At 42.0% G+C, this 27,986-nt stretch overlaps 1 protein-coding gene across 3 annotated transcripts in view; it reads right to left on the bottom strand.

Moving 5' to 3' along the window:
• fer (fer (fps/fes related) tyrosine kinase) overlaps positions 1 to 27,986 on the bottom strand; it is a 409,042-nt gene that overhangs the window by 333,977 nt on the left and 47,079 nt on the right. For all 3 annotated transcript variants that reach the window (XM_068029798.1, XM_068029800.1, XM_068029799.1), the window contains exons 6-8: positions 6,393 to 6,530; positions 2,267 to 2,386; positions 1,180 to 1,302 (exon numbers count right to left, since the gene is read on the bottom strand). In XM_068029798.1, coding sequence (XP_067885899.1) covers positions 1,180 to 1,302; positions 2,267 to 2,386; positions 6,393 to 6,530 — 381 coding nt within the window. The remainder of the gene's footprint in view (positions 1 to 1,179; positions 1,303 to 2,266; positions 2,387 to 6,392; positions 6,531 to 27,986) is intronic.

Raw genomic sequence — 27,986 nt, 5'->3', positions numbered from 1 at the left:
CTGAACTCCTCTTCTCTCAAGAACATCTTCACCAACCCTAATATCTAGCTAAGATTTCAATCATGACTCCAGGATGATGAACAGAAAACCTTTCTCCAAATACCTTTATCTACTGGATCTCTCCTGTGTCCCCACAAGAACTTTCTTTCAGCATTGAAAATGAGAACATCATACCACACAACATTTTTCAGCATTGAACAAAAGATGAAGTGAATATATAATCAGTAATATACATCTTCACAGTAGGCGAATTTCAAAAGTAAAAAAATTAATGGAAACTCTATGCAAGCCAATTATTTTATAATTAACCTCTAAATAGACACTTATTCTTTTCTTATATTTCCAATTGCAGGAGCTAACCGGCTTGATCTCCCTCTCTCACTCTGAAGATTTCAGATCAACTCAATGAATTGAACAATTCTTGGTCTGTCCAAAAACAAAAGCAAAATATTGCTGATGCTGAAAATCTGAAACAAAAACAGAAAATGCTGGAAATACTCAACAGGTCAGGCAGCATCTATGGAGAGAAAAGTGTTAACCTTTCAGGTCTCTGATGGAAGGTCACAGACCTGAAATGTTAACTTTGTTGTTCTCTCCAGAGATACTGCCTGATCTGCTGAGTATTTCCAACATTTTCAATTCTTGGTCCAGACTAATTTCTGAAGATGTTGTGCTTTGGCCTCTTACATGAGGTTTATATTTAGTTGAACTACAGTGAGATAATGTACAAAAGAAAAATATTTTCAATCTGTTCATCACTGTTCTATAAAGGAAAGTTACTTTTGTGATTGTCTTTGCAATATATTTTACATGAATACGTATTTCTTAACAGACATCACAAATATGGGCGCGTTTCAAATTCCGAAAAACAAAAATGGAAATAAGTAGTACAGCTCAGTTGATATGTGTTGGTCTCCCATTAACCTGACCCAGGATTTAAATTTCTTTCGAGTTATTCAAGCTCAGTTATGTTCAGGAAACAATCTTCACCATTACCTTCAGTATTACATGGATTGCCTCATGGTAACGGACCTCGCTTTTTATAGTCAAGCTGATCGTTCCCGCCCTTCACCCTTCCAAATTGCTTGTCCTAGCTGCAGGATTGAACAGAGGCATCTTTTCCTAGCCCTGCTCACAATAACTTGAACATTAAGTGAAGTTACAGTATTTGTTACTTACTCAGATTTCTTTTCATATGTCATTGCAGTTTCTTCAATTTTTTTCTCTAGTTCTACCATTATTTCTTCCTTGCTGGTAATGGTTTGTTGAGTTTGGATCAAATCTTCAGTTGTTGTTTTTAGCCTGTTATTTGAGAGAGCACCACCACCAAATTAGGCTATTTATACTCAAATATTTGTACCCCAATTATTTTCTTTGAAGAACGTAAGATTCTTTAAGAGTTTCTTCAGAGTTTCTACAGGTGATCGTTCCAAAAATTGATAAAGCAAAGCAGTTTTAAGAATTACCAACAAGTACAAGAGCGGGCCTATTAAAAGTCTGTTTAAAGGCACTTAGCATAGCTCAACAAGGAGGCTCGCCAAACAAGATGCAAGGTCCGAGGTTCAATTTTCTATGTTTGCTGAATTACCTCATGTAAGCTGAGATGTAAGCATCACTAAAAAATTAGGTCCAACACCCTTGGGTTATGAGGAAAAAGTCAGCTCAGGTTCCTGTTCCCATGTACTATCAAAAGAACCCCCCAACCCAAAACATGCGTATAAGAATAGGATTCGGCTCGACTGCAATTCCTTCCCCCACTCATTTCCCCTTGTTCGAGTTACAGGCCAACATCCACTATTGAGGATCACATGTGAATAATGAACACTTGGCAAAAGGCAGAAAATTGGCAGGGAAAAAGGCTTTGTAAATCGTTCTTCCTCTCCTGAATATAAAACAACCACCTTGTAATTCTTGTTAATACTATTTTTGATATAGAGTTCCTCAACTGATGCCAGGTAAGAGCCACATCTGTTGAGTTGCGCGTTAGGCTCAGTATGTTTCCTTTCAGTTCTAAAAGTCAATCAGAAGGCATCAGACTTAAAAATTTCAAAACTATTTTGGGTACTGCTGTGTACTCAGCTGAAATATATAAACAAAGTCAGTTCTAATTTGAATTTTTTTTTTCCTAAATGTTCATTGAAACTAAATAAAGCATCGAGTACTACCCGAACTCTGTTACTGTTAAGTATCAATGGCCCAAATGTTTACTTTCTGAAATGATGAGAAATTACACAGCACTGGTATAAGAGATATATCTCAAACTTACATTGTCTGTAAACTTTCTGCTGTTAAACTGTTCCACAAAATCTCATTGACTTGAAGGTTTTCCATGTCCTCCAATAACAAAACATCAAACTCAATACTTGCCTCCTTAATTGGTTGTGACCTGCAAAATAAAAAGCCACATGCTCAAAATAAGCATGCTCATAAAGTGCAGCATCATGATTAGCCTTTTCCCCCCACAATAAGCATCTGCTAAGTTATACTTGCTTGTAGCCTTTCAGGACTTGTACATAAGTCTTAAATAAAGTTTTGAATTACACTGTAAAATGTACTCTTAAAATTGAACAGGACTGCAATTACAAAATACAATCCCCTAGTAGTGAACAGAATTTACTAACACACACCTAAAGCAAAAACAAAACTCAATTTCTAAACATGCTTCACCTCCAACATACCAGATAACGTTTTTCTACTAATGTGAATCACTGTCCAAATTTTTGCACAATGTTTAATGATTTCACCTCTGGGTCAGAAGACAGGGGTTCAAGCCCCAACTCCTTTGCTTAAGCACATAATCTAGGACAGGGGTCCGCAACCTGCGACTCTAACATTCATTTAAACTCTCATTTGTGGCTCCCAACCTTTTCCAGTTGGATCGCATTATCATGAAAAAAGCCTTTAAAAAAATGAAATCAAAAAATGTAACAGCCGTGTTTTTATTGTGGGAGAAAAGGCTAATCATGAAGCTGCACTTTAAGATTTCAAATAATTATTTTAACAAAAACCCATCATTGTGCTCTAAATAAATCTGTTTGAGTAGGATAGCTACAACATGGTTATAGATAACTTTGGTTTGAGCAATAGGTTTTATGCAACCATTATAGCTTCAAATGTAGCTGAGACGAAAAATTCTGAATGCAATATTTGAAGCTTTTTAAAAAAATCTTGAGAATCAAAAGCCAAAAAAATCGTCTTAATTCTATACATATAACTTAAAAGTTTGTTTTAGACATGATGTTATTGACAAAATTATAGTCAAATTCTACTTATCACAAGATCTGGTACAAAAACAGACAAAAAGTATTATTTCAGTTTTATATGTAAATTTCTTATTACTCTTTTATTCAAAGTGGAAACATGCTGTTTTTCCATTAAATTAATATTGTTCACCATTTTTACATTTTCTGTTCCAACATGCTTATACATAATCCATGAAAATTGAGGCATCAAACCTGAACATACAAAGACTGGAGATATGAAGAAAAAAATCAAAACAATGCAAAAAAAATTAAAACACACGATGTTAGGTCTATTTTAATTGTGACTTTTTTTCCTATTGATAATACATAAATATCAATGCAATACATGCATTTTATTTGTATGTGCAAATTATGCATTCTACCAGAGACACCGGCAATTTGCCATGCATTTGGCTTAGAAAAAAAACTATCCTCCTATTCACTTACAACTGCACTTTCAAAATCTCAACTATCTGGCCTTTGGTCCTTCGTTTACCACAACATTTCTGTAGCTACTGATTTGCTCAACCAAACCCTCACCTCCACCTTTGATGCCCTAGTTCCCAATAAAAATATTAATCTCTCTCACGCTGGCTGCTCCCCTGGTACGGTCCTCATCTTCACTTCCTTAGGTCCAAGAGGCGCAGACTTGAAAGAATATGGCGGACAATTGGTTTAGCCATTCACCGCCACACCTGCCTGGACCACTTAAAGCCCGACCAAGTCCTACTCTCATTTGCTAAAATTGCTCACTATTCCAGGATCATCTTGGATTGCAAAGATAACCCTGGGCTTATTTTCTCTACTGCATGCTGCCTTCTTAAACCCCTCTCCCCTCCACCCTCACCTCCAACAATAAGTGTGAGGAGCTCCTGGACTTCTTTGTCACCAAGCTCGAGACCATATGATCAGCTGCCTCTGCTGCATCCCTCCCTTCCATTTGCTCACCTGGCGAAACTTCCTATAATGCTCCCACCTCCACTCTGAACTCACATTTTTATCTGATTTCTCTCCTATCTCCCCTCATGCCCTCTCTGAGCTAATCATGTCCATGAGACCCACCTCCTGTTCCCTCAATCCTATTTCCATGAATCACCCAACTTCCCCTCCTGGTCGTCATGTTTGCCAATATTACAAACTGTTCTCTCTCTTCAGGTGCTCTCCCTCTCTCCTTTAAATCTGCCATCATCACCCCTCTCCTCAAAAAAACCAACCCTCGATCCCACCACCCTTGCAAACTACCATCCCATCTCCAATCTCCCTTTCCTCTCCAAAGTCCTTTAATGTGTTGCCACCTCCCAAATCCATTCCTATCTTTCCTGGAACTCCAGGTTTGAAACTCTCCAATCAGGTTTCCGTCCTGCCACAGTACCGGAACAGCTTTTATCAGAGTCATAAATGACAGCCTATGTAATTTCTATAAAGGTAAACTTTCCCTCTTCGTCCTTCTCAACCTGTCTGCTTTGACACAGCTAACCGCACTATCCTCCTCCAACACCTCTACTGTCACCCAGGTGGAGAGGACTCTCACCCAGTTCCATTCTTATCTATCTAATTGTAGCATGAGAATCACTTGCAATGACTTCTCTTCTTGCTCCCGCACCGTTACCTCTGGTGTCCCCCAAGGATCTATCCTTGGACCCTCCTATTTCTCATCTACATGCTATCCCTCAGTGACATCATCCAAAAGCACAGTGCTAGTTTTCCCATGTATGCTGAAGACACTCAGCTCAAGCTCACCATCACATCTCTCGACTCCTCCACTGTTGCTAAATTATCAGACTGCTTATCCCACATCCAGTATTGGATGAGCAGAAATATCCTCCAATTCAATATTGAGAAGACTGAAGCCATTGTTTTCAGTCCCCACTCCAAACACTGTTCCTTAGCTATCAACTTCATCCCTTCCCCGAGCAACAGTCTGAGATTAAGCCAGTCTGTTCGCAACATTGGTGTCACATCTGACCCTGACATGAGATTCTGATCTCATATTCGTGCCATCACTTAAATCACCAAGTTGTAACATGGTGATTTGTAACATCACCCGACTTGGCACCTGTCTCAGCTGAACCCTCAGTCATGCCTTCATTATCTCTAGACTTGACTATTCCAAAGCACACATGGCTGGTCTCCCACATTCTACCCTCAGTGAATTTGAGGTTATCCAAAACTCTGCGGCTCATGTCTTAACTCGCAACAAATCCCCGTTCCCATATCGCTGACCTGCACCAGCTCCCGGTCAAGCAACGTCTTGATTTTAAAATTCTCATCCTTGTTTCCAAATCCCTCCATGGCCTCACCCCTCCCTATTTCCATAATCTCAAGCCCCACAACCCTCCGAGATATCTGCACTACTCTAATTCTGGCCTCTTGTGCATCCTTGATTTTAATCGCTCTACCACTGGTGGCTGTGCCTTCTGTTGCCATGGCCCCAAGGTCTTGAATACCTTCCCTACACCTCTCCACCTCGCTTTCCCTCCTTTAAGATACTTCCTAAAACCTAGTTCTTGGACCAAGCTTTTGCTCATCTGACCTAATATGTCCTTTTGTGCCTCAGTGTCATACTTGGCTTTATACAAGGCTCTTGCAAAGTGCCTTGGGACGTTTTATTATGTTAAGACGCTAGATAAATGTAAGTTCTTGTTGTAGAAATGGCAAATTTTTGTCTTGTGACTCCCATTAGTTTTTATTTTAAGCAATTTTTTGTTAAAAGGCTCTTCAGGTAAAAAAGGTTGCCAACACCTGATCTAGGCTGACATTTAAGTGCTATACTGAAAGAGTGCTGCAACAGCAGAAGTGCCGCCTTTTAGATGAGACACTGAAGTGTCACCTTTCAGATTTGCCCGTTCAGACTGGCTTTCATTATTCACTATTCAAAGATAATTGGGGAAGTTCAATTAGTATCCTGGACAACATTTAATCCTCAATCACAATCATCAAAACAGATTAACTAGTCATTTATTTGGGGGCTTTGCTGTGTGCAAATTGGTTTCCACATTTTCCAATAGAACATCAGTGATTACACTTCAAAAATAATTCACTGGCTGTAAAGCACCTTGCCCATCCTGAAGACATAAATATAGAATCATAATATCAATAAAAGTTCTTTGTTCTTATGTCCACTATTAGATTACAAAAGAAATACTTTACCTATGATTTTCAATGAAGTGGTTGTATTCAGAGCTAGGGTTGATTTGTTCAATAGAATTCAGGACATCTTTGTGGATATTTACTATCTCCTCAGTCACAAGGCTAGTTATTTTTACGTATTCTTCTAGAATACCCTTTCTACAAAGTGAAAAAAGAAAGTTGAAATTATTGCTAAGAACAGTCTTGCTTATTATTTCATAAGATTTCAAGTTTATCATGAAAACAGAATCTTGTCACCCCTTTGAGGGCAATTAGCCACTGCTAATACCACTTCAAGAAAATTGCACTGCCATTTTGTTCAAAGAGATTTTCCTCCAGGCCTTCATATTCTAAGGTCTAGTACTGTATCACAAGATAGGTGCTATTAAAGATATTTACTGTTTTTCAAAAAGTCCACACCAGTTAAATGGATGAGCAGGTAGATTTTAAAATAAGGATAAGGAAGAGGTTTATGAAAGCAAGGAGGAAGTAGGCAAGGCAGAGAGATCACTGGATCTCAAAAGGTACACTTAAGAATGCATGGGTTTAGTGCTATAAATGGTGCAGTAATGACAGTAAGGACCAGAAACACACCAAAGGTTCAGAGATGCATCCAGTTATGCATCGTTGGTGAAGGTTGCTAAGACAGGGTGCAGACAAAATATGGCACAACTTGAATTAACGATGAGGACACTGAAATCAATTGGTTATGATGCAAGCAGCCAATAGAGCATGGAAAGACAACAGTGATGCAAGCCCATTGGAGGGTGTCAATTCTGAGTAAGTTGTAATTTATGGAGGGGAAGTGAGGAGGCCAGATAATCTGTTACGGACAGGGGAGAGAATGATAGGGATGGCTCCTTCTTTTCATCTCTCAACTGACCAAAGACAGCGTGTTTAAAAAAGAAAGTGTTTAGCTCCTGAGTGCTTTAATTGTCAGGAACAGACAAATGACAGGTTCTCATAAGTTTTAAAAAAAGGATAAATATTTATTTTTCAACACCCAAAACATACACAAATACACCCACTCACACTCATACAGATACACATACACTAAAGAAAAGATTGCCATTATAAAAGTAGCATGCAATTAGGTCTTATGATTTCAAGAATCTGTTACACTTGCTTTTCCCCAGCGTGAAGACTTGAAACAGTGGCTGCAGCATGCACCATCTACAAAATGCACAGCAACAACTTGCCAAGGCTTCCTCAACTGCACCTTCCCAATCCATGACCTCTACCACAAAGGAAAGCATGGACAGCTCAATTTCCCCCTCCAAGCCACACACCATCCTGACTTGGAAATGTATCACCATTCTTGCATGGTTATCAGAACACCCAACTGAGCAGCACTGTGGGAGCACCTTCAACATACAGATGCAACAGTTCGAGAAAGCAGCCCAGCAGAGTCTTCTCAAGGACAACTAGAGATTGGCAATGAATTCTGGTCTTGCCAGCAATGCCCACATCCCAAGACTAAATTTAAAAAATGTTTTTATTAAAGACACTCATGGGGGAAAAAAAGGGGAAGAATTTAAGACAAATGGCTTTACTTTGATGTTTTGCAGCATACACTTCAAGGAATCTAAAAAAAATGTATTCACCAACATGACGTTTGAGTCTACCAATCAATTAATTGAAAAAAACCTACAGCTACAAGCTTATAGTTATCAGAATCTTTAATTATTCAAATCAATTACCCATTCTTCAAGCAGTTATGTAACTGAAAAAAAAATACCTGCATAGTAGGGTCATCTTGATTCATCAAATTTTATGCATTCTCTACACTGTCTGAGTATATATTAGCTTAACCAGGTCCACATGTTGAGCAAACAAATTATCCAAAAAAGTATCTCGCGTCAACTGGCATCATGGGTGCTTCAGCCGCATAGCCCAGGGACCTTTAAAGAGCCTCTGTTCGTTAAAGTCCAACTTTACAGACAAGGAAGGATAGAGCATAATCTGTTTTCAATTTACATCAAACTCCATATAGGTCAACGCCAACTTTCTTCCTGTGATACCAATGAATTCTTGGCACTAAGTAGCATTGGATGATTCTTGCACCTGTCCAACAATTAACATTTGCTAGATTTTTAGCCTCACTCTATATATATATATATATATAATCAGCATATCAGGAGAAAAATGGTGCAGCCATTTTAAATGGCACACTTCATAAACCCAAGGCAAATTGACATGTTGTGGAAATTTTAGACAAAAAATATTTTCTACCATGATCATAGTGATTGATAATGATGAATTATTGCATGAGACTTTGACAGATATTACTGCAAATGCAAATGTACTAACCCAATTATAGAGGCACTTATGTTCCTTTGATGCAATGGATGTACGGGATGGGCCAATGATGAAGTTTATATTGTACAACTACAGCCAAGATGGGTGAATGTAAAACTCCAATTTGTGTCTTAGGGCCTTGCATGCTACTGCCAGTGTTTATTTTTTTGCCCTCTATTTATTCTCAAAATCAAAAGACCAGAGAAACTTGCAGCAAAGAAGAGGGCTTCTCAAAGTTACTACTGAATATGCTTCCATCATCATTTCAGGCAATACATTCCAGATCATAACTTGCCGCATATAGAAATTTCTCCTTAACTTCCCTCTGCTGCTGTTGTCACTCATCTTAAATTATGTCCTCTGGTTACTGAGCCATCTGCCAGTATGAAAAATTTCTCCTCGTTTACTCTATCAACACCCTTCAAATTTGAGCATTTCTATTAAATCTCCCTTTAACCTTCTCTGCTCCAAGTCGAACAACCTCTGCATAACTGAAGTCCCTCATCCTGGTATCATTTCAGTAAATCTTCTCTGCACCCTCTCCAAGGACTTGACATCCTTCCTGAAGTGCATTGCTTAGAATTGGTCATAATAATCTAGTTGAGGCCTAAGCAGTGATTTATACATTTTTACCATAACCTCTATGCCTCTCTGTATAGAGCCAAGGATTCCATGTGTCTTTCTGAACAGCTTTATCAACTTGTCCTTGCAACGTCAAAGGTGCGTATATAACATTCCAGTTGACTGAAAATGAATAACTTTCATTAATTTCATAGGTTTGTGATTTGGTGATCACAGCTTAGGCTACTGGGCAATGTAAAAGAAAACTCAAATGGGCTACATTAACAATGCTTCATACTCTAATCGAACATCTTCCTATAATGAAGTTGCAGACATAAAGACTGTACAGGATGAGGAACTTCATATTCTTGGTTATGTTATTTCCATGAAAAACAAGGAGACAGCAAAGAGGATGGGGTAGCAGTGCAAGTGAAGGATTCTATCATCGCACTATAACCCAATATGTCCTGTGGGCTACATTACAAAAAAATCCATATTAATTGAGTTAAGAGCTAGGAAAGGAAATATGAACATAGTAATTGCTGGACAAAGACCATAGTTCATTTAATTTGCCTTCTACTATCCTGGTGGTCACATGATGTGATAATGGAGTTGTTTCCTAAACATGACCATCATTCTCCATCAATTCATCTGCAACTGACCCAGATACAAACCAAGTAAACCCTCAGTGGTTGAAAGCTATGGAAGTCTTGGATCCAAAGTCACCTGTTCTTTCCTAGCATGCTACATATACCATATCTCAAAATACTCATATATTGCTATTTCATATGTATATTTTGTTTTCTGATTGAAATCTTATGGCATAATTCTTGGCGTGCATTGTAGGCACAACAGCGGAGTTTTTTTAAAAATAAAAACAAGAAATGCTGGAACCACTCAGCAGGTCTGAGAGCATCTGTGGAAAGAGAAGCAGAGTTAACGTTTCAGGTCAGTGACCCTTCTTCGGGCATTTCTTGTTTTTATTTCAGATTTCCAGCATCCACAGTATTTTGCTTTTATTTTAGTGGAGTTCTTTTTAATTCATTCATGGGATGTGGGCGTCGCTGGCCAGGCCAGCATTTATTGCCCATCCCTAATCGCCCTTGAGAAGGTGCTGGTGAGCTGCCTTCTTGAACCACTGCAGTCTATGTGGGGTAGGTATACCAACAGCGCTGTAGGAAGGGAGTTCCAGGATTCTGACCCAGCGACAATGAAGGAACCGAGATATAGTTCCAAGTTAGGATGGTGTGCGCTTTGGAGGGGAACGTGCAGGTGGTGGTGTTCCCATGCATTTGCTGCCCTTGTCCTTCTACTTGGCAGAGATTGCAAGTTCGGAAGGTGCTGTCTAAGGAGCCTTGGTGCGTTGCTGCACTGCATCTTATAAATGGTACACACTGCTGCCACTGTGTGTTGGTGGTGAAGGGAGTGAATGTTTGTGGATGGGGTACCAATCAAGCGAGCTGCTTTGTCCTGGATGGTGTCGAGCTTCTAGAGTGCAACTGGAAATCTGGAAGCAGTTTAGAAAAATATTCAAAAACAGAATAATAATTTTGAGTGATTTTATGTCCCAAGATGGACTGGAGCAAAGATAATAGATGTGATAAAACTGGGGAGTGCTTTATACAATGCATCCATGACAGATGCAAGATCAGTATGTTTCTCGTCCAACAAGGACCATTGCTTGATTTGATTCTGGAAAATGGAGTGGAGCAAATAAGTGATGTTAGATTAAGAGTACAATTAGGAAATAGTAGCCACAACAGTTAGGTTCAATGAAAAACAGAAAATGATAATAAACATAGGAACAGGAGTTGGCCAATTAGCCCCTGAAGTCTGTTCCGCTATTAATGAGATTATGGCTGATCTGGGATCTAACTACATATACCAGTCTTTACCCCATATCCCTTACTACCTTTGGTTAACAAAAATCTATCAATCTGATTTAAAATTAACAGCTAACCTAGCATAAACTGCTGTTTGCAGAAAAGTGTTCCAAACTTCTGTCACCCTTAACTTTTAGAAATGTTTCTTAACTTCACTCCTGAAAGGGGTGGCTTTAATTTTTAGACAACACTCCATAGTCTTTGACTCCCCAGCCAGCAGTAGATTCTCTTACCCACTCCAAGTTTCCGTTAATCATTTGAAAACTTCCATCCAATTAACCCTTAATCTTCTAAATCTCAGAATGGTAGAAATTAAATTGGATGAAACTTGTTATAAAAATGTAAAATGCTGGAAATATTCAGCGAGTCAGGCAGCATCTATGGACAGAGAGGTAGAGGTAGACTTAACATTTCTGGTGGATGACCTTTCATTCGAGGTAATTCCACCAGTTTCTGTTTTTATTTCAGATCTCCAGCATCTGCAAGCATTTTGCTTTCATTTGAAATTTAGTCTTTCTTTGTCCAGAACAGTCAATGATAAGGGTGCCAGAAGGAGGAATTGGCAGAGTATTTTTTCCTTGAAGGGAAAATTGGATATATATTTGAAAGAGTGAAAATACAAGGTACAGGGAAATTGAATTAACTTCTGCAAAAACATTTGCTGGTTGGCCTCCTTCTGTGTTTCTATGACTTTAAAACAAACTGATACAATGGTTCTGGTCCAGGGGCATTATCTAACAAGGTTGCAATATACAGCAAAAAAAAAGTACATCATCAACTATCCGTAATGCCATGACCTTTTAAGCATACATTTCCCCAGAACCAATGAACCTAGACTATATGTTTATTGGTTGCAGACTGATATAGATAGGTTGAGTGAGTAGACAAAAATCTGGCAGATGGACTATAATGTGGGGATATTTGAAGTTGTTCACTTTGGCAGGAAGAATAAAAAATCAGAGTATTACTTAAACAGAGAATGACTGCAGAATTCCGAGGTGCAGAGGAATCTAGGTGTTCCAGTGCATCAGTCACAAAAAGTTAGTATGCATATACAGCTAGTAATAAAGAAGGCTAATGGAATGCTATCCTTTATCATGAGAGGAATTGAAAATAAAGCAAGGATGTTATGCTTCAGATATACAGAGCATTGGTGAGATCACATCTCAAATACTGGGCTGAATTTTACCAGCCCCTCGACACCAGGGTTCGCGGCATAGGGGCCGGTAAAATGCAGCAGGGAGAGGGCTGCCTTGACCCACGACGTCGAGAAGAGCACGCCGCATATTACTGGGGGTGGGGGACCTCGGTGTGGTTCCTCGCACCGCCCCCCCACCGCCTGGTGGTGGGCCCTTCATCTTAATATTCAAATTGACAATAAAGAGATGTAAATGAACATAACTGACCGATTTTGCAGTCGCCGTTCATACTCCGCGCGCCTTCGGAACTCCACATGGAGTTCCGGGCGCGAGCCTGGTGGGGAGGGGAGAGGAATAGAATTTTCAGGGCAGGAGGGGTGGAGGAGCGGGGCAAACAATCTTTACTGGCTAAAGGGAATAGTGGGAAGTGGTGGAGAGTCAAAGGGAACAAATTTGGGGGGGGAACGTCCAGAATACTATTAAAGGTTTATTATGGGGGAGTGCGCGATTGATGTATACTTTACCCATGCCGGGGGGGAGGGGGGGTGGTGGAAGTGATTTATATTTGAAATGACATTTCATAGTTATATCCCAGAGATCGGGACCTTTAAATTTTAAAATGCAACTGAAGGGCTTAAAGCCCTTTAAAAATGGCACCAGACGCCGTTGCCGGGGACACAGCAGCCACCCACTTACGTCATCGGAGGCGGCCGCTCCACCCCTTCTATTTAAATGAGTCCCCGCGCATAATATCTGTGGCACACTCATAAAATTCAGCCCACTGTGTGCAGTTTTGGTCTCCTTATTTAAGGAAGGATGTAAATGCATTGGAGGCGGTCCAGAGCAGGTTACCAGATTGATACCTGGAATGAGCAGGTTGTCTTATGAGGAAAGATTGGACAGACTGGGCTTGTTTTCACTGGAGTTTAGAAGAGTGAAGTGAGACCTGTTTGAAGTATATAAGATTCTGAAAAGTCTTGACAAGGTGGATGAGGAAAGGATGTTTCCTCTTGTGGGTAAGTCCAGAACTAGGGGGCATAGTTTTAAAATTAGGGGTTACCCTTTTAGGACAGAGATGAGGAGAAATTTTTTCTGAGGGTTGTGCGACTTTGGAACTCTCTGCCTCAGAAGGTGATGGCGGCGGGGTCATTGAATATATTCAAAGGCAAGGGAATCAAAGGTTATCTGGGGTAGATGGGAATGTGGAATTTGAGATACAAAAACAGATCAGCTATGATCTTATTGAATGGCAGAGCAGGCTCGATGGCCTACTTCTGTTCCCAATTAGTATGTTCGTAGGTTGTGGAAAATACAGCACCAGCTACTGGAAAGACAAAGTGCAAAGGATGCAAAAGAAACTGCAACTTGGGGAACTAGTTGAAAAATAAAGAATGTTTGATTTTCTTCAAACTTTAAGATTATGCAATAGAGCCAATTATTTGCCTATAATATTGTAACCAGATGGCAAAAATTTGCTTGCAATCATTTCTTACGTCTGTATAAAGTTTATTAAATGTAATCAGTTGTAGTGCATTTTTTGCTCTCTGGGTATGGGAGCAATTTTCTAAGTACGCGCTGGCAACAAGGATCCTTTCCTACCACCGCATAAATCAGTTAATCACAGGCACGTATCTGCTATTTCAATGACCACTCCATAGACAATAGCCAGCCTTCCACCTCCCAGGTTCAGCAACACAAGAACCATTGCATAGGAACACCAAAATAGGTGAGGAAGCAGAGGCCAGATACCAATGAATTGCATTACAACAATTTCAGTTAAATATTGAGGAAATAATAATGTAGGAAAATCCACAAAGTGCACAATGTGAAGTTAAGAGTTTATATTCGTTTTGCATCGATATCTGTAGTGATGCATGAGGAAGATCCAAGGTCGTACTGTGGAGGACATTCAAAGGGTGGACAGAAGGAGTGGGTCAAAAGTTTGGACAGCTGGCATGCTGTGACAGGGGGAAGGTTTGCCAAGAATAAGCTCAATAATTTGTTGCCTTGCAACTCTGGCGGCATTGCTTAGAGTTATATCTTTCTCAACATCATCTTCCTCAACCCCTTCTTCATTGTGCTCTTGCACATCCACCCATAGCAGCAACATGCTTGGTAGTCTGATTAGCAGAGTTGTGTAGCACTCAGTAAACCACTAATCTAGATAATTGCTCAGGGCTATACTGGAGGACTATAACCTTTTTTTTTTGAGGGTACCTATGAAAACTCCAATTTCTGTATGGTTCTCAAGGGATTGATATCCAGGATCTGTGCTCAGATTCTTGACTGGGCCACTGTTCCAAGGAAACAGCCTGACAAGAGCTGGCCTGGGTTGAAGACAGGGAAATCTACCACTGTCACAGAATTAAGCCATCATGGCTACCTGAAGGAAACCAGGCACAGACCTGCATTATTCGCTGCCTGTCATCAGTCATTTGAACACTCAAGGAACCCCTTCCTGTTATAAACCGTGGCTGCTTCTTGAAGTGAGAATGTAGGGCAACATGCAGACAGTTCTTGCACCTGGGAAAATCCAGGAACATGGACAAATCTGACAGCTCTCCTCTTCTGATTAGCAGCCTGCATTGAAAAAGTGATGTACTGTTGCCTCCTTCTGAACAGAGTATGCACCACCCGTTCTATGGCCAGCAAACTGACTGAAGTTCACATCACCAGTTGCAGCCTGAAATGAGCACATCATATAGACCAATACTTCAGTGCAGAATTAAGGGAGAACACTATTGTCAAAGGCACCACCTTTCTGTATCAGTATCAGCTAAGACATTAGTCAAACATGCTGCCTGCCTGTTAAAACAAATGTACAATATTCCATGACATCCCAGTGTCCTCCTATAATATTAATGTTGTATCAACTGAACACTTGTCGGTGGAATTTGTTCGAACACTGGCTAGCATTTGCCTTCAAAACATGACTACGGTCTTGAACACAGCTGTTATTTCCAACCAAAGTGAGGAACATCTGTTGCAAGACACAACAGAAGGACATATCAGACAACACTGTCTAAAACTGGAAGTTTGAAACACTAAGACCATTGTGGGCATTCTACCATTACATGATGTGCAAGTGAGCCTAAGCATCCAACTTATCAAACAGGTAAAATAAAATGGCTTTATGAAGAATCAGGAATTAAAATGTCAGCATGATTGGAAATGACATTGATGTAATGTGAATATCCTGACAATAATGGTATTTCATTCTGTTCGCATTCCTACCCCCTCCACCTCCTTTCCATGGTCAGCACTGCCAAACTAACATGCTCAACATTCACAGAGGGGCCAATTCAAATCATTGGAAGAGTAGAGAGTTAAACACCAATGTAGAGATGCTCAGGTCAAAAATCTCTCGAATTGGTTGACAAAGATTCTAGCCACCGCTTTATTTAAAAAGTCAAACAGAAACTTACAAAAGGTAAACAAATACTTCACAGGACAGGACATAAAACCTGCAAGCAGAAAAAGACAACCTGCTTGTATATGGTTAAGGCGGCAAGATTTATTAAGAACAGCAAGAATGTTTTTATACAGAGGTGAAAAAAGGTAGAATGGTTTGCCAGAACAGAAGAGGATTCATTTCAGAAACAGTTTGATATATAGGCAGTGATTGCATTATGGAAATATATTGAATAGATAGAAGTGTCGAGCTTCTTGAGTGTTGTTGAGCTGCACTCATCCAGACAAGTGCAGAGTATACCCTCAAACTCCAGATTTGTGCCTTGTAGACATTGAGGAGTCAGGAAGTGGGAAAACTCACTGCAGAATTCCCAGTCTCCTATCTGCTCTTGCAACCACTGTACTTATATGGCTGATCCAGTTAAGGTCTGGTCAATGGTACCCCCAGGATTTTGTTGATGGGGTAATTCAGTGGCAGTGATTCCATTGAGTGCCAAGGAGAGATGATTAGCTTCACTCTGGTTGGAAATGGGCATTGCCGGCACTTGTGTGGCATGATTATGACTTGTCACTTATAAGCCCAAGCCTGAACGCCGTCCAGTTCTTGCATGCAAGCACCGTCACGAATAGTAATGAATGCTACGCAATCATCAGCAAGCATCCCCACTTTTGACCTTATGATGGAAGGAAGGTCATGGATGAAGCAGCTGAAGACGGTTGGGTTGAGGACACTACCCTGAAGAACTCCTGCAGTGATGTCCTGGGGTGGAGATGATAGGCCTCTAACAACCACAACCATCTTGCTTTGCGCTGGGTATGACTCCAGCCAGTGGAGAGTTTTCGTTGATTCCCACTGATTTCAATTTTGCTAGGGCTCCTTGATGCCACACTCAGTCAAATAATGCTTTGATGTCAAAGTCAGTCACTCTCACCTCATCTCTGAAATTCAGCATTTTTGTCCACATTTGGACTAAGACTCTAATGAGGTCTGCAGCAGAGGGCCCCGACCGAACCCAAACTAAGCATCGATATGCAAATTATTGCTGAGTAAGTGATACTTCATAGCACTGTCAATGACACCTTCCATCTTTTTGCTGATGATTGAGAACAGACTGATCAGGCAGTAGTTAGCTGGATTGGATGTGTCCTGGTGAGGGCCGTAACTGGGGGAATAATCAGGGCGAGAAAAAAATTGTTCAATTGGTGACCAGAGCATCAAAGGTGAGCACAAGTTCTGATGAAGGGAGGGTCAAAGGCTAGACAGCTGAGATTGTGGAAGTGCACTTGTAAGTCAATTGGGGGATAGTTTTTTTTTCCAGGGGTAGATACAGGAGAAGGTAGTGTTGGAGCATGGAAGGGCAATGTGGGTGGAAAGTGACACAAGGTAGTGATTCAAAGTGGCTTTATCTGTGATTGATATAATGGGAGTAGTGAGACCACATGAACTGGCAAGGTCAAGCGAATGGCCATGAATATGGGTTGAAAGGGACAGATTTGAAGAGAAGGTGGCAGAGAACTCTGAGGAGAGAAAGCATGTTGAACTGACATGGAAATTGATAGCACCAAGGATGAGAAGTCTTCAGGAGTAGAGGCTAAGGGAGGAAAGCAGTGAAGATATCTTGGTGAGAATACATTTTACATACTTAGGAAGGCAGTACAGAACAAGGATTTTGAATGAGAGGTGAGGGTGTGGAACAAGGCGAGATGCCTAAAGGAGGAGGAAGTGCCAGAGGAGAAGGTGGCCAGGCCAAGGTATGATTTGGTGATAACCACTGCATCATCACCGCATCAGTCTTGATGGAACAAGTGGTGGAAAGTATAGCTAGGTGGAGAGGCTTCTTTTAGGGGGAAGGTGTTATTAATCCCTCAGCCAATACCTACATATAAATCATTAATGAAAACAGTAAATAGCAACTGTCCCAACACCGATCCATGTGGATCACCACTGGCGACCAGTCTCCAAGCAAATTCAAATCCACCTACAACTACTTCCTGCCTACAGGTATTCAGCCAATTCACAAGACAGTGCAGTGGTTCCAGAAGATTCAATCATTTGGAGCAGTTTCATATGCAGTTCCTTATCTAAAGCTTCCAGGAGACAATATCCATCAAGTTCCCCTCAACAATTAACTTGGTAATTTTTGAAGGTTACCATTAAATTGGTAACATAGGGGGCTAAAAATTAGATATGGTCCATTTGTAAATCATAAGCCACAAGGAAGCACATGATGTTTATGCCAACATTCCCTTCATTCCACTTAGTGTCGGGCTGAAAAAAATTAGCATCTTGCATTTATATATCACCTTTAATGTAGATAACCACCCTAAGGCACTTCAGCAGTACAACATCTTAAAATGGATGCTGAATCCAAAAAGCAGGACCTCAAAAGCAGTAATCTCAGGATTACTCCACGTCTCAATTCATTCCATCTTTGCTGCCTCTGGAGAATCCTTGGCGTCAGGTGGCAGGACCGTATCTCCAACACAGAAGTCCTCAAGGCGGCCAACATGCCCAGCATATACACCCTGCTGAGTCAGCGGCGCTTGAGATGGCTTGGCCATGTGAGCCGCATGGAAGATGGCAGGATCCCCAAGGACACATTGTACAATGAGCTCGCCACTGGTATCAGACCCACCGGCCGTCCATGTCTCCGCTTTAAAGACATCTGCAAACACGACATGAAGTCCTGTGACATTGATCACAAGTCGTGGGAGTCAGTTGCCAGCAATCGCCAGAGCTGGCGGGCAGCCATAAAGGCGGGGCTAAAGTGTGGTGAGTCGAAGAGACTTAGCAGTTGGCAGGAAAAAAGACAGAAGCGCAAGGGGAGAGCCAACTGCGAAACAGCCCTGACAACCAATTTTATCTGCAGCACCTGTGGAAGAATCGGTCACTCTAGTATTGGCCTTTATAGCCACTCCAGGCGCTGCTCCACAAACCACTGACCACTTGCAGGCGCTTACCCATTGTCTCCCGAGACAAGGAGGCCAAAGAAGAAGAAGGAAAAAGACTCCCAGGCCCAATTGCAAGTGAGCATAGGAATAGGAGAATTGAGCAATTGAACACGTGGCTGGAGAACTGGCAGAGCTAGAGAGTGTGCAGAAAAGATTCACAAGGATGTTGCCTGGTTTGGAGGGCTTGAGTTATAAAGAGAGATTGAATAGGCTGGGTCTGTTTTCCCTAGAGCGAAGGAGGCCGAGAGGGGACATGATAGAGGTATATAAAATTATGAGAGACATAGATAGGCTAGCTTGCCAGAGTCTGTTTCCCATGGTAGGGGTGACTAAAACTAGAGGGCATAAATTTGAGAGGGAGGAGGTTTAAAGGGGATCAAAGGGGTAAATTTTTCACACAAAGAATAGTGGGTATTTGGAATGAGCTGCCTGAGGTGGTGGTGGAGGCAGGAACAGTAGCAACATTTAAGAGGCATCTGGACAGGTACTTGAATGAGAAAGGCATAGAGGGATATGGAATTAATGCAGGCAGGTGGGATTAGTATAGATAGGCATTATGGTCGGCATGGACGCAGTGGGCCGAAGGGCCTGTTTCGATGCTCTATGACTATGATGTAGGAGGGAAGACATCAGATTTCTGAGACATTGGGACCGGTTCTGGGGCAGGTGGGACCTGCACAAGATGGACGAGTTGCACCTTAGCAGAACTAGGATGAATATCTTCACAGGTAGATTTGCTAGTGCTATTGAGGAGGGTTTAAACTAAATTGTCAGGGGGATGGGAACCTGAGAGCGAGCTCATTTGGAGGGAAGAAAAACTGGGAACTTGTCAGGGGTGTGGGAACCAGGAACAAGTATCAGAGGAATACCAAAGGTGCACAGAATACTGCGGGAGATAGACAGCATAAGAGTAGGGAATAGTAAGTTAATAGATGAGGTCAGAGTAAGGGAGAAAGTAATAAAGTCTGAATCAGGATTAACGTGCATGTACAGCCCATGAATGCACGGAGTGTGGTTAATAAGACCGGTGAGGTACAGGCGCAAATTGCCAAGTGGAAATATAATGTGGCTATAACGTAAACCTGGCTCAAAGAAGGGCAGGACAGGGTGTTAAATATTCCTGGATGCAAGATGTTCAGGCAAGATAGGAAAGGGAAAACAAAAAGAGGGAAGGGTGGCGGTATTAAAGGACAGCACTGCGGTGTTGGAGAAAAAGGATGTCCCAGAGGCGTCGAGGACAGAATCAATTTAGCTCGAGCTAAGGAAAAAAAAACATGCGGTTACATTGCTCAATGTTGTCTATAGGCCACAAACTGGTGCGAAAGATGTGGAGGAACAAATTTGCAAGGAAATTGCAGAGAGGTGCAAAAATTATAGGGTAGTTATAATGGGGGATTTTAATTATCCAAACATAGACTGGGATAATAGTAAAGGGCAGTGAGGGGCAAGAGTTCCTAGAATGTGTTGAAGAAAATTTTGTACAGCAGTATGTTTCGAGTCCAATGAGAAAGGAGGCACTGATGGACTTCGTTCTTGGGAATTAGGTGGGCCAAGAGGATCAAGTATCAGAATAGAATCACAGAAGGTTTAGGGCACATAAAGAGGCCACTTGGCCAATCGTGTCTATACCGGCTGAAAAACGATCCACCCATTCTAATCCCACCTTCCAGCATTTGGTCCATAACCTTGCAGATTATGGTACTTGAGGTGCATTTCCAGAATCCTTTTGAAGGAGTTGAGGGTATCGGCCTCAACTACCCTTTCAGGCAGTGAGTTCCAGACCCCCACCCCCAGTTCAATGCAGAGAAACGTGAAGTGATTCATTTTGGTAGGAAGAACATGGAGAGACAATATAAAATAAAGGGTACAATTCTAAGGGGCAGGAGCAGAGGGACCTAGGTGTATATGTGCATAAGTCATTGAAGGTGGCAGAATAGGTTGAAAGAGCAGTTAATAAAACATACAGTATCCTGGGCTTTATTAATAGGGGCATAGAGTACAAGAGCAACAGAGTTATGTTGAACTTGTATAAGACCACCAGCTTGGCCTCAACTGGAGTATTGCACCTAGTTCTGTGCACCGCACTTTAGGAAAGACGCGAGGCCATTGGAGAAAGTACAGAAAATATTTACGAGAATGGTTCCAGGGATGAGGAATTTCAGTTATGAAGATAGATTGGAGAAGTTAGGACTGTTTTCCTTGGAGAAGAGAAGGCTGAGAGGTGACTTGACAGAGGTATTCAAAATCATGAGGGGTCTGGACAGAGTAGGTAGAGAGAAACTGTTCCCACTCATGAAAGTATCGCGAACGAGAGGGCACAGATTTAAAGTATTTGGTAACAGAAGCAAAAGTGACATATGGAGAAACCTTTTCCACGCAGCGAGTGGTTAAGGTCTGGAATGTGCTGCTGGAGAACATAGTGGAGGGAGGTTCAATTGAAGCATTCAAAAAGGAATTAGAAAGTTATATGAAAAGAAGTATGTACAGGGTTACGGGGAGAAGGTAGGGGAATGGAACTGAGGGAAATTGCTCTTTCAGAGAGCCAGTGCGGACACAATGGGCCAAATGGCCTCCTTCTGCACTGCAACAATTCTGTGATTCTGTGAATCAAAGCAGAAGATATGAGGAGGGAGACAAAAAGTTTGATCGAAGAGGTAGATTTCAAGTAGAGTCTTAAACTTTGCCACTTCCTTCTCCTCCTTCAAGAGGAAATTCTAGAGATTGAGGCCTCACCAGCTGAAGGCTTAGCCATCAGTGGTGGGACAAGGGGATGTACAACAGGCCAGAATCAGAGGAATGGAGAGTCCAGAAGAGGAATGTGGCGGTAGAGCTGGAGGAGATTACCGTGATAGTGATGGGCAAGGCCACAAAGAGTTAAACACAAAGCTGAGTATTTTAAATTTGAGGTATTGATGGGTCACTGTAGGTCAGTGAGAACAGGGGTGGTGGGTGAGCAGGATAAGATCTGGGCAACAGAGTTTTGGGTGGGTTGAAGTTTACCAAAGATGGAGGATGGAAGTGATAACGTTATGGATGAAGATTTCAGCAGCAGATGGGCAGAGGCAGCTGATGTCAGTGAGATGGAAGCAGACACAGTGATGGATAGGATGTGATCAGATACTTGGTTTGGGGACAATAGAACTTAGCTTGACTATTCACAACCTCTAAGCCCAAGAGAGTGGCGACTGTATGGAGTTTGTACCAGCCGCCGTAGATGACGTTGAGTTGTACCAGTGTTCAGGTGAAGGAAATTGCTGCTCGCAAGACTGGAAAGGGCGGCACAGTGGCGCAGTGGTTAGCACCGCAACCTCACAGCTCCAGCGACCCGGGTTCAATTCTGGGTACTGCCTGTGTGGAGTTTGCAAGTTCTCCCTGTGTCTGCGTGGGTTTCCTCCGGGTGCTCCGGTTTCCTCCCACATGCCACAGACTTGCAGGTTAATAGGTAAATTGGCCATTAGCAATTACCCCTAGTATAGGTAGGTGGTAGGGAAATATAGGGACAGGTGGGGATGTGGTAGGAATATGGAATTAGTGTAGGATTAGTATAAATGGGTGATTGATGGTTGGCACAGACTCAGTGGGCCGAAGGGCCTGTTTCAGTGCTGTATCTCAAACTAAAAAAACTAAAACTAAAGACTTCAGGTAGTAAATATAATGTTTTGCTTTATTAATCGGACAGTTTAACTTGATTGTTCTGTTCTTGAATAAAATTGCAACTCAAACTTCCTCAGGTATAAAGCAGAACTTTCATGCAGTTTATGTAGGGGAAGTTGGAGCAGGACATATGTTCCACGAGTTGTTTGCCCTTTCTACATCTATTCCATAATGCCATCAGAAATGGAACTATCTATTCCCCCAGTCTCTGTCAATGGAAGAGTCAAAATAGGCTGGAAATCAGCCATGCTAAATGCTGTCTATTCCACCAGAGTTGTCCCCGACGCATACACGAAATAGGCAAACGCTACATGCAAGGACCAAATCCTGGCAGCTCTGGGGCCTGGAGGCCGTTAGCCTGCAGCAGGGAAACCAGCAAATTTAAATTCTTAGCCTATTGGCATTCCTGGTCACTTGACCTGGGTCTGCTAGCACCACATACAAGCTGCCAGAGAGCACAGCTTCCTCTCAATCCCCTGCCCCATTAGGCCAGGTACTGAAACAACACTGGCACTCACTCAAAATATTTACATTTGCTGACCCAGGGGTGAGGTGATGTGAAATAATCCTGCCATACTGCAATTCTTGCAGTGCAGAATGAATTTGGGTTCTGATGTCATTCCCCCTCCAAATATTATGAGAAATGCCTCAACTAAATAGTTTTCTTGCAAACTGTCCTAGGCATCTACACATCTACCATTAAAGTTTATTTAAAGGTTTTCAAAAAAAACTATTCGGGAAATGGATAGAATCAGATGAAAACTTGACGGTTTCATTACTGCTGCGAACTAAACTGGCACTGCATACTTGACCACTCCTACTATTTACACAGTAGTTTTCCACCCATCTACACTGGCTGTAGCACAAGGATGAGCTAAATATGAAAGGAACAAATAGCAGCAGGGAAAAAAAAAAAAAATCGAATATGCATCCTGCAGTAGATTTACCTCTGGTGAGTGAAAGTCAACCCAAATACTAAAGAAATCTATATAATCCTTGCACCAACTTTAGCATATGCATGAACTGTCAATGTTGTGCACTTTTGCTTTGTTTCTTAGAGTTGTCCTTGCAAAGCAAACAGGAAAGCCATCGAGGAAACAGAGCATTTTTATATTTTGTTAATTCCACATGCCCATTTTCTCCTTACGCCTCCAATTTGGGTCAGATGCGATTATATGATAGGTCATAATGTGATTATGAAAATCACACACTTAGCAAAAGCAGTGAGTTTCTACCAATTTGTTTTTAAAAAATATAGAAGGTGTACGTGAAGTTCTGCACCATGCTGGATTATCAGACACTTTATGAAGTGCTCTGGTCTTCTGTGCTGTGGAGCTGGACATGCAATTCCTACTTTCCATACTAAGTGTGCCTTGCATCATGAAACTGTAGCTAATCTGAGGCCTTTTTTAAATAATGCGTCTCTGCAATTTTATAATTAGTTCATAGATCAAATGAGGTAAGGTTACCATTCCCACTATCTCAAGAAAAATGAAGTTAATATTGTGGACCTAAACACACGTGAATCCTCTGATATGCAAAATGTTGGGACAGGCTTCAAACACAGAGAAAATGAAACGATAAAGGGAACACTAAAACATGGCAGTAATTTGCATAAGTGGACATTACTCGCAAATATTTTGGCAATTCTGCATGGTTTAAAGATAGATTTATGCTGATCAAATGAAAACCTTACACCATGATCAGGAATTTCGTGCAATAGTGATACTGGCAATAAGCCCCATAAGTTCAGCTGTTGAGCACATGAACCCTCCAGTGTTATATTTCTGAAAAAATTTAATAAAAACGGTTCTGAAAATGCCATCGCGAGAGTAGTGACATGGCAGAAGCAGTGCAGCCAATAACTTGTTACTTTTTGATCCAAGGCTTCCTTCTAGGGAAGTAACTGAAAATTCATGTGTGTAATGCAGCTGGTGTTCTCTGTTGGACTGCTACTTTACAAGGAGGAACGCTTTTTGACTCCCCAAGCTGTCCTCACTCCCAGACTCCGATTACAGATGTCTCTGTGTAAACTGTTAAGATATTTACATGCCTTGCTTTTTGTATAATCCATTCGGTAAAACTTAATATTGAGTATTAGCTAGGATAGTTACTGCCCATCTCTGCCAGAGCATTTCCTAAAAACAGCTGTGTTAAATCACCACAGCCCCACAGACAAGCTACTCCAATCCATTTCATGAAAAGCTCCTGAACATTTAGACAGTCCAGGTAACTGAGCTAGTTATTCCACTCTGGAGACTTCTTTTCCACCCGAAACACAATGCCTCCAGACCCACAGCAATGTGGTTGCCTCCTAACTGCCCTCTGAAAAATGGACTAGCTAGCTACGCAGTTGTATTATGCAACAGAAAAGTCGAATAGGAATAACGTTAGATAGATCACCCGACACCAACCTCGAAACCAGAAACAATAATGGTAAACCCTGCTCAAACGACCCTGCAAAGTCCTCCTCACTAAAATCTGGGGACTTCTGCCAAAATTGGGTGAACTGTCTTGCAGACTAGTCAAGCAACAGCCTGACACAGTAATACTCACCAAATCATACCCTATATACCCTACCGCCCGTCTTCCAGACTCCTCCATCACCATCCCTGAATACGCCCTGAACCACCAGGGGTAGTGGCACAGTGGTATACATTCGGGAGGCAGTAGTCCTGGGAATCCTCAACACTGACTCCAGATCCCATGAAGTCTCATGGCATCAGGTCAAACATGGGGAAAGAAACCTCCTGCTGACCAGCACCCACCATCCTCCCTCAGCTGATGATACAGTACTCCTCCACATTGAACAGCACTTGGAAGTACCAAGGGTAGCAAGGGCATAGAATATACTGTGGGTGGAGGACTTCAATGTCCATCACCAAGAGTAGCTCAGCAGCACGACTACTGACAGACCTCTGAAGTATGTATCTGCCAGAGTGTGACAGCAGTTGGAGAGAGAACCTCCAAGAAGGAAAACCTACTTGATCTCATCCTCACCAATTTATCTGTTGCAGATGCATCTGTCCATGCAGTATTGGTAAGAGTGACCATCACACAGTCCTGTCTTCCCAATGAGGACAACCTCCATCATGATGTGTGGCACTATCACCATGCTAAATAGTGCAGATTCAGAATAGATCTAGCAGCTCAAAACTGGGCATTCATGAGGCACTGTGAGCCTTCAGCACCAGCAGAATTGTACTCAACCACAACCTGTAACCTCATGGCCTGACATATCCCTCACTCGACCATTCCCATCAAGCCAGGGGACCAACCCTGGCTCAATGAGGCATGTAGGAGAGGAAGCCAGGAGCAGCACCAAGCATACTTGAAAATGAAACGTCAGCCTGGTGAAGCTACAACACAGGACCACATGCATGCTGAACAATCCCACAGCCAATGGCTCAGATCAAAGTTCTACAGTCCTGCCACATCCAGTCATGAATTCTGGTCGACAACTGAACTAACTGGAGGATGGTCCACAAACATCCACATTCTCAAAGACGGCGGAGCCAACATGTCAGTGCAAGAGACAAAGCTGAAGCATTTGCAAACATCTTCAGCCAGAAATACCAAATCGATGATCCAGATCAGCCTCCATCTGAGGTTCCCTGCATCACAGATGCTAATCTTCAGCCAATTCAATTCATTCGCCTTAAAACAGAAACAGTTGGACACTGAATATAGCAAAGGTTATGAGCCCCGACAACGTACCAGGTGGAGCAATGATGACTTGTGCTCCAGAATTAGCTGGCAAACCAAGCGTTCCGGTACAGAGATAACACTGGCATCTCCTGACAATGTGGAAAGTTGTCAAAATATGCCCTGTCCACAAAAAGAACAAATCAAATATAGCCAATTACCACCCATCGTAACCATTCACAAAGGTGATGATAGCGGCACTTACTCAGCACTAACCTCCTCACCCATTTTCAGTTTGGGTTCCGCTAGGGCCACTCAGCCTCAGACTGCATTATAGCCTTGGTTGAAACATGGACAAAAACAAAGAGCTGAACTCCAGGTGAAGGGATTGCAACTGCCTTTGACATCAAGGCAGCATTTGACCAAGTGTCGTATCAAGAAGCCCCAGCAAAATTGGAGTCAATTGGAGTCACTGGTTGGAGTCGTGCCTGGCACAAAGGAAGATGGTTATGGTTGTTGGAGGCGACTCATCTCTGCCCCAGAGAATCCCTGCAGGAGATCTCAGGATAGTGTCCTAGCCCCAACCATCTTCAGCTGCTTCATCAAAAACTTTCTCTCCATCATAAGATAAGTAGGGATGCTTGCTGATAATTGGCCCTGAACACTGTGCATTCACAAATGCTCAGCTACTGAAGCAAACCGTGCCTGCATGCAGCAAGATCTGGATAACATTCAGTCTTGGAATGACAAGTGGCAAGTAACATGCGTGCCACGCAAGAGGAAGACCATGACAATTTCCAACTAAAGAAAATCAAACCATCTCTACTCGACATTCAACAGCATTACCATTGCTGAATCTCCCACCACCCATATCCTGGGGGTTACCACTGACCAGAAACTTAACTAGACCATCCTTCTAAATACTGTGGCTACAATAGCAGGTCAGAGGCTGGGAATTCTTCGACAAGTAACTCACCTCTTGACTCCACAAAGCCTGGCCATCATCCACAAGGCACAAGTTAGGAGTGTGAGGGAATACTCTTCACTTGCCTTGGTGAGTGCAGCTTCAACACTACTCAAGAAGTTCGACACCATCCAGGACAAAGCCGCCCACTTGATCAGCACTGGGTCAATCACGTTAAACATTCATTCCCTCCACCACTGGCGCACAGCGGCAGCAGTGTGTACCATATACAAGATGCAATGCAACAACACGCCAAGCCTCTTGACAGCACCTTCCAAACTCACACCCTGTACCACCTGGAAGGACAAGGGCAGCAGATGCTTGGAAACACCACTACCTGCAAGTTCCCCTGCAAGTCACACACCATCCTGACTTAGGTCTATATTGCAATTTCTTTATTGGCACTGTCTCAAATTCCTGAAACTCCCTCCCTAACAGCACTGTGGGTGTGCTGACACCAGATGTACTGCAGCAGTTCAAGAAGGCAGCTCACCACCACCTTAGAGGGCAATTAGGGGCAGGCAATAAATGCTGGCCTGGTCAGCGACGCCCACATCCCATGAACAAATAAAAAAATGCACTAACATGTGATCTGAAGATATCAAATATAAGCAAGGCAAAAATAAAACAAAAATTTATTACCCAGTTAGGCAAGTGGTAATTAGGGCAACAATCCAGCCCGTGCCTACAAGCTTGATCACGGCAATACGTTATGTGATCGATCTGCACCAACTCGTTGTCCAATATTTCAGGTCTTTTCCTTTACAGGAAAGTTTCCAGATTCAGACAAACATGAGCCTCAGGAAAAACTAATGCCAAACCAAGAACCAGAAACATGTTCCGATGAAGGGTCACTGACCCGAAACGTTAACTCTGCTTCTCTTTTCACAGATGCTGCCAGACCTGCTGAGTGGTTCCAGCATTTCTTGTTTTTATTTCAGATTTCCAGCATCCGCAGGATTTTGCTTTTATCATTCATTTTCATTTCCATTTCAATTGATCAAAATCACGAATGGACATTCCAGTCAGATTTTTCTTTATACCTTTTCACACTCCTGCACTTTTCCACATTTTCCACAGTGACTTTTGCAATAAGTCAGCAACAGGA

The sequence above is a fragment of the Heterodontus francisci genome, chromosome 4, assembly GCF_036365525.1.
Source record: "Heterodontus francisci isolate sHetFra1 chromosome 4, sHetFra1.hap1, whole genome shotgun sequence".
In the NCBI taxonomy this organism is placed as follows: domain Eukaryota; kingdom Metazoa; phylum Chordata; class Chondrichthyes; order Heterodontiformes; family Heterodontidae; genus Heterodontus; species Heterodontus francisci.
The sequence above is the reverse complement of the archived record's forward strand: the minus strand, read 5'-3'. Positions and strand labels throughout refer to the sequence as shown.